The 6,959-nt window shown below is 41.2% G+C and overlaps 1 protein-coding gene across 1 annotated transcript; it reads right to left on the bottom strand.

Moving 5' to 3' along the window:
• Positions 1–380: 380 nt before the first annotated feature.
• On the bottom strand, positions 381–5,276 carry il10 (interleukin 10). The gene is made up of 5 exons (NM_001245099.1): positions 5,106–5,276; positions 3,620–3,679; positions 2,259–2,423; positions 758–820; positions 381–476 (listed from the first exon to the last, which is right to left on the bottom strand). Exons 1-5 carry the CDS (start codon positions 5,274–5,276, stop codon positions 381–383), a joined length of 555 nt encoding a protein of 184 aa, NP_001232028.1.
• Between the last annotated feature and the right edge of the window lie 1,683 nt (positions 5,277–6,959).

The following is a 6,959-nucleotide window of genomic DNA, read 5'->3' as shown; positions in this document are numbered from 1 at the left end:
CAAATGCCATATATTATATTGATGAAGTCCTCAGAAGTTATTCTTCAAGGTCTTCTTTCAGAACTGAAGAGTAGGACTAAAGACTAGCCTAGTAACGTAGAGAGAGAAGGTCCTCAGAAGGTGTTCTTTCAGAACTGAAGAGTAGGACTAAAGACTAGCCTAGTAACGTAGAGAGAGAAGGTCCTCAGAAGGTGTTCTTTCAGAACTGAAGAGTAGGACTAAAGACTAGCTTAGTAACGTAGAGAGAGAAGGTCCTCAGGACCCATACACTTTAGTCTCATGGTCTTCCACAAAAAGACAGTCCCAGATGTTTGGGCTTTGGAGGTTATTAGAGGTTAGGGTTAGCCACATAACTCTGGCAAATTCTGATTGGTCAGGGGTCAGTGTTTGCGTCTCTTAGAGACCAGGTACTCCTCGATGTAGTTGAAGAGTAGGTCCAGCTCTCCCATTGCCTTATACAGGCCTTTATCCTGCATCTAGACACACAGAAAACATACACTCAGGTTAGAGGAACCACACACGCACACGCACGCATGCACGCACACACACACACACACACACACACACACACACACACACACACACACACACACACACACACACACACACACACACACACACACACACACACACACACACACACACACACACACACACACACACACACACACACACACACACACACACACACACACACACACACACACACACACACACACACACACACACTGAGAGGTTGAGGCTGAAGAAGACTTACCTTCTCATACGAGGAGATGAACTCGTTGATGTCAAACGGTTTCTTACAGGAGAAGTAGTTCCTCTGTAGAGAGAGATTAGGATTGTTATAGTAGTATACTGTTGCACCATGCAGAAGTATTGGTCGCAGAGTGCTGGCTACTGCAAAAGTACACTGGGAACACAAAACACACATTCTCTCTCTCTCTCTCTCTCTCTCTCGCTCTCTCTCTCTCTCTCTCGCTCTCTCTCTCTCTCTCTCTCTCTCGCTCTCTCTCTCTCTCTCTCTCTCTCTCTCTCTCTCTCTAGCGTGGGAACATTAGGTTTGTTGGATGCTGTGTAAGTTAAGAAGTAGCCGTGTCAGTGTTGTGTGTTTTGGGGTTAGACCGCCGGCCGGCTCCTAAATCCGAGGTTTCTGACGAGGTTTATATATGCTACTATGTCATACAACCTACTATGTCATACAACCTGACAAAGCTTTAATGACATGAAACACAACCATGGAAATATCATCTCAACAATATCCCTGTGACCTTAACCAAACCACATCAAGACACTTTCACATCATACACTCAGAACACTTTCACAGGATATAGGACCAGACTAAATAGGACCAGACTATATAGGACCAGACTAAATAGGACCAGACTGTATAGGACCAGACTAAATAGGACCAGACTATATAGGACTATATAGGACCAGACTATATAGGACTATATAGGACCAGACTATATAGGACTATATAGGACCAGACTATATAGGACTATATAGGACCAGACTATATAGGACTATATAGGACCAGACTATATAGGACCAGACTAAATAGGACCAGACTAAATAGGACCAGACTATATAGGACCAGACTAAATAGGACCAGACTATATAGGACTATATAGGACCAGACTATATAGGACTATATAGGACCAGACTATATAGGACTATATAGGACCAGACTAAATAGGACCAGACTAAATAGGACCAGACTAAATAGGACCAGACTATATAGGACTAAATAGGACCAGACTAAATAGGACCAGACTAAATAGGACCAGACTATATAGGACTATATAGGACCAGACTATATAGGACTATATAGGACCAGACTATATAGGACTATATAGGACCAGACTATATAGGACAATATAGGACCAGACTATATAGGACAATATAGGACCAGACTATATAGGACTAAAGAGGACTGGACTATATAGGACCAGACTATATATGGCCAGACTATATAGGGCCAGACTAAATAGGACCAGACTATATAGGGCCAGGCTATATAGGACCAGACTATATAGGGCCAGACTATATAGGGCCAGGCTATATAGGGCCAGACTATATAGGACCAGACTATATAGGGCCAGACTATATAGGACTATATAGGACCAGACTATATAGGACCAGACTATATAGGGCCAGGCTATATAGGGCCAGACTATATAGGACCAGACTATATAGGGCCAGACTATATAGGGCCAGACTATATAGGGCCAGGCTACGCATCGAGCCAGTCTACTTACGCATTGGACGATCTCTTTCTTCAGCTCGTGGAAGATGTTTCCGATGGAGTCGATGGGAGATTTAAAGTCGTTGTTGTTCTGTGTTCTGTTGTTCATGGCGGTGGGCAGCACCGTGTCGAGATAGAACTTCAGGATGCTGTCCATAGCGTGACACCCCACGGGGCTCTGATGAGGAAACAACATCATTAATATCACACTGACAGAGACAGGAACAGTAACTAACTAACCGTAACTAGAGATAAGGAAATTATAACTAACCGTAACTAGAGATAAGGAAATTATAACTAACCGTAACTAGAGATAAGGAAATTATAACTAACCGTAACTAGAGATAAGGAAATTATAACTAACCGTAACTAGAGATAAGGAAATTATAACTAACCGTAACTAGAGATAAGGAAATTATAACTAACCGTAACTAGAGATAAGGAAATTATAACTAACCGTAACTAGAGATAAGGAAATTATAACTAACCGTAACTAGAGATAAGGAAATGATAACTAACCGTAACTAGAGATAAGGAAATTATAACTAACCGTAACTAGAGATAAGGAAATTATACTGAGGAAAAAATCCAGCAACTCTTGGAGGACATTGGAAGTTGATTTCAAAAATCTCTGTTAATAAAATCAAGACTATTTGGCATGTAACTACTACAGTATAACTAGTATAGCCATCAATATAACTAGTATAGCCATCAATATAACTAGTATAGCCATCAATATAACTAGTATAGCCATCAGTATAACTAGTATAGCCATCAGTATAACTAGTATAGCCATCAATATAACTACTATAGCCATCAATATAACTAGTATAGCCATCAGTATAACTACTATAGCCATCAATATAACTAGTATAGCCATCAGTATAACTAGTATAGCCATCAGTATAACTAGTATAGCCATCAATATAACTAGTATAGCCATCAATATAACTAGTATAGCCATCAATATAACTAGTATAGCCATCAATATAACTAGTATAGCCATCAGTATAACTACTATAGCCATCAATATAACTAGTATAGCCATCAATATAACTAGTATAGCCATCAATATAACTAGTATAGCCATCAATATAACTACTATAGCCATCAATATAACTAGTATAGCCATCAATATAACTAGTATAGCCATCAATATAACTAGTATAGCCATCAGTATAACTAGTATAGCCATCAATATAACTAGTATAGCCATCAATATAACTAGTATAGCCATCAATTTAACTAGTATAGCCATCAATTTAACTAGTATAGCCATCAGGGTAGTTTCTTAATATTCATGTCACTTCTAACTCTTACATCAGGGGGAAACTCTATCCTGCTGTTAGAATAGACAGAATAATGTGAACTCACCTTCAAGTGGTGTAGAATCCCTTCGTCCAGCAGGGATGTCTCCAGCTCGTCATTAGCCTCCTGCAGAAAACAAACAGCCCAGTTTAGACTCTGTTTCCTGATGCTTGTTTTGTATCAAATCAAAGTTTGTTCATCACGTGCACAGGATATAGTGGATGTAAACGGTACAGTGAAATGCTTACTGAAGGCTAATATATCTACGTTTCTTCCTACAATATTCATCAAGTCTCTCAAAAACTGAAACTATAACTCCATTATTTTGGACAGAAGCTTCTACTTTACTAAACAAATGGTTTGAACAACAATGCGCAGAAAGTGTGATGTCACAATTTTTTCTTCAAGGTAATATATCTTGCTGGGATTTGACCCAATTCCTTGTCGTCAGTGAGTGTTCTGGTCCCCGAGATCTTCTCTCTACCCGTTGAGCTACTGTTCAGGTGACATTCCATGAACAAATCATAACTACATTGTAAGTACGGTATCAAGTCGGTGTTTTGAAAGGAACTTGGAATCACAGTAAGCACTGGAACACACAGCAAAATCAATGGGATTTTTGCAACCACGTGATCAAACGAAGCTTCGGACATCATTGATCAATGGATTATGTTACTTTGAAACTAGCGTTACATTGTGACGGATCCGTAGTGTTTGAAAACCGCATCTGAGCACCAGGTATCAGTCGTCCCATCATCAGTCGTCCCATCACTACCTAGTGCTATAACAAAACAGATGTTGCTTGCATTCTGATTTCATTTGGTTGTCATGGCAGGGGTCAGAGACAGTCAGTAGAGAGAGAGGGAGAGCACTGTCCATGTTGAGGCACAGGGAGAGGATCAACAGGTCATCAGAGTTTAGAAGGCAGGCTGTCTGGTAAAGCACATTACACGGCAATTTACATCACGCACAGATTGGAACTACCAGTTCAACTCCTCGTCTTGGCTTTGACCTGAAGCCTGACTGTAACAAATGTCGTTGCCTGCATTCCGATTTCATTTGGTTGTCATGGAGATTGAAGACATGGCTGCGCTCAAAAAGGATGACAAAGCAGATTGAACCATGTTGTCTGTCCGTCATTTCCACCAGGACACGCTGCTTACCAAACAAAATGCCTCAATGGGTATTTGGTGCATTTTAGTGAATTGAGACTAAAGAGCTGAGCCCTCTCTGTACCACTATATATATATATATATATATATATATATATATATATATATAGAGAGAGAGAGATTTTTCTATCATGGGGGGCATGCCCCCGGACCCCCCTAAAGAGAGTTGACACTGGAACCAAGTGACCCCCAATATCCAACACAAAGTTATGCCCTCGACTTACATAGTAATGTAGTATATTCACATATATATAAGGGTAGTAGTATAGTATATTCACATATATATGAGGGTAGTATTTTCACATATATATGAGGGTGGTAGTATAGTATATATGTAGTACTTATATATGTAGTATAGTGTACAGAGAGAGAGTACTTACGTAGTAGTCTCTGATGGTGGAGAAGGCGGTGCGGAGCTCCTTCAGTCTGACGGGGAAGCCCTCTACGAAGGAGCAGCAGCGGTCGGAGCACGGTACACGTCTGCACTGGGCATGCTCACACTGCAGCGCTGCAGCCAACAGCAGGGACAGGAGGAGAGAGCAGGGAGACATCCTGGAGTCTATTGGTTCCACACTCAACTGGTGCTGCAGTCTATTGGTTCCACACTCAACTGGGGTTGCAGTCTATTGGTTCCACACTCAACTGGGGCTGCAGTCTATTGGTTCCACACTCAACTGGGGCTGCAGTCTATTGGTTCCACACTCAACTGGGGCTGCAGTCTATTGGTTCCACACTCAACTGGTGCTGGAGTCTATTGGTTCCACACTCAACTGGTGCTGCAGTCTATTGGTTCCACACTCAACTGGTGCTGCAGTCTATTTCTGGTTCTGGTGTCTCCTGGTACTGGAGTGTGCTGGTTCTGGTTGTCCTCTGGTGGTCCTCTTGAGGAGCAGACAGGAGAGCATGTGTACTCTGGCCTAAACCCCTCATCATTTATACCCTGAGAAACACCTCACCTATTTCCTCTGTGATGCGAACAGTTGGTCATGTGATGGGGGTTAGGGGGAGGGAGTTCCTGGCAGCACGAGGGTTAACTCCTCACACTTGATGTTTCATGATGCAACATATTCAGTCATTTACATGTTTATTGCGTTAGGGAAAGTTCTGTGTGTGTAATGAGAGACAACTCACTCCTCCCTTCCTCCTCATTTCATATTCACTCACTCATGTCTTGAAGACCTTGGACAGAAATAGAGAGATGGAATTCCTGGTATAGGTAATTAAATATGTAGATATAAATAGATAATTCTACATGAATCAGAAAAGATGCATGTCATTATTTCTGTTAAATTTGCTTTGTACGTCTTTCTGCCAGTCATGACAGCGTTCTGCTTTCCTAGTGTTACTCTCAAGGATGTATCTACACTGAGTGGACAAAACATTAGGAACACCTGCTCTTTCCATGACATAGACTGACCAGGAGAATCCAGGTGAAAGCTATGATCCCTTATTGATGTCACTTGTTAAATCCACTTCAATCAGTGTAGATGAAGGGGAGGGGACCTGGTTAAATCCACTTCAATCAGTGTAGATGAAGAGGAGGAGACCTGGTTAAAGAAGGATTTTTAAGACAATTGAGACATGGATTGTGTATATGTGTCATTCAGAGGGTGAATGGGCAAGACAAAAGATTTAAGTGCCTTTGAACGGGGTATGGTAGCAGGTGCCAGGCGCACCGGTTTGTGTCAAGAACTGCAACGCTGCTGGGTTTTCACACTCAACAGTTTCCCGTGTGTATCAATAACGGTCCACCACCCAAAAGATATCCAGCCAACTTGACACAACTGTGGGAAGCATTGGAGTCCACATGGGCCAACATCCCTGCGGAACGTTTTCAACACCTTGTAGAGTCCATGACCTGACGAATTAAGGCTGTTCTGAGGGCCAATGTGGCTGCAACTCAATATTAGGAAGGTGTTCCTAATGTTTAGTCCACTCGGTGTATTTGAATTGTTCTGTCTTCATGGGACTAACATGTTCATAAATTCAATTAATTCAAAAAGGCTTTATTTATCCCCTGAGGACAATTCTATCATTATATTATTTAATGCTTGGTCGGCAACGGACTGATAAAAATAATTTGATTTAAAATAATAATAATTAAGGATTTTAGTTTTTTTGGGGGGGTTGAAAAAAGACGGTAATATCCCCCATGAATTCAGCAGAAAAAAGTTCTGTTACCACAAATAAAAAGAGAATCTGTATCGTGTCTCAACGTGCCTCTTATTTTCAAA

The sequence above is a fragment of the Oncorhynchus mykiss genome, chromosome 7 (genome assembly GCF_057628025.1).
Source record: "Oncorhynchus mykiss isolate SJ-2025 chromosome 7, ASM5762802v1, whole genome shotgun sequence".
Classification (NCBI taxonomy): domain Eukaryota; kingdom Metazoa; phylum Chordata; class Actinopteri; order Salmoniformes; family Salmonidae; genus Oncorhynchus; species Oncorhynchus mykiss.
Note: the sequence above shows the minus strand (reverse complement) of the source record. Positions and strands in the feature narration are given on the sequence as shown.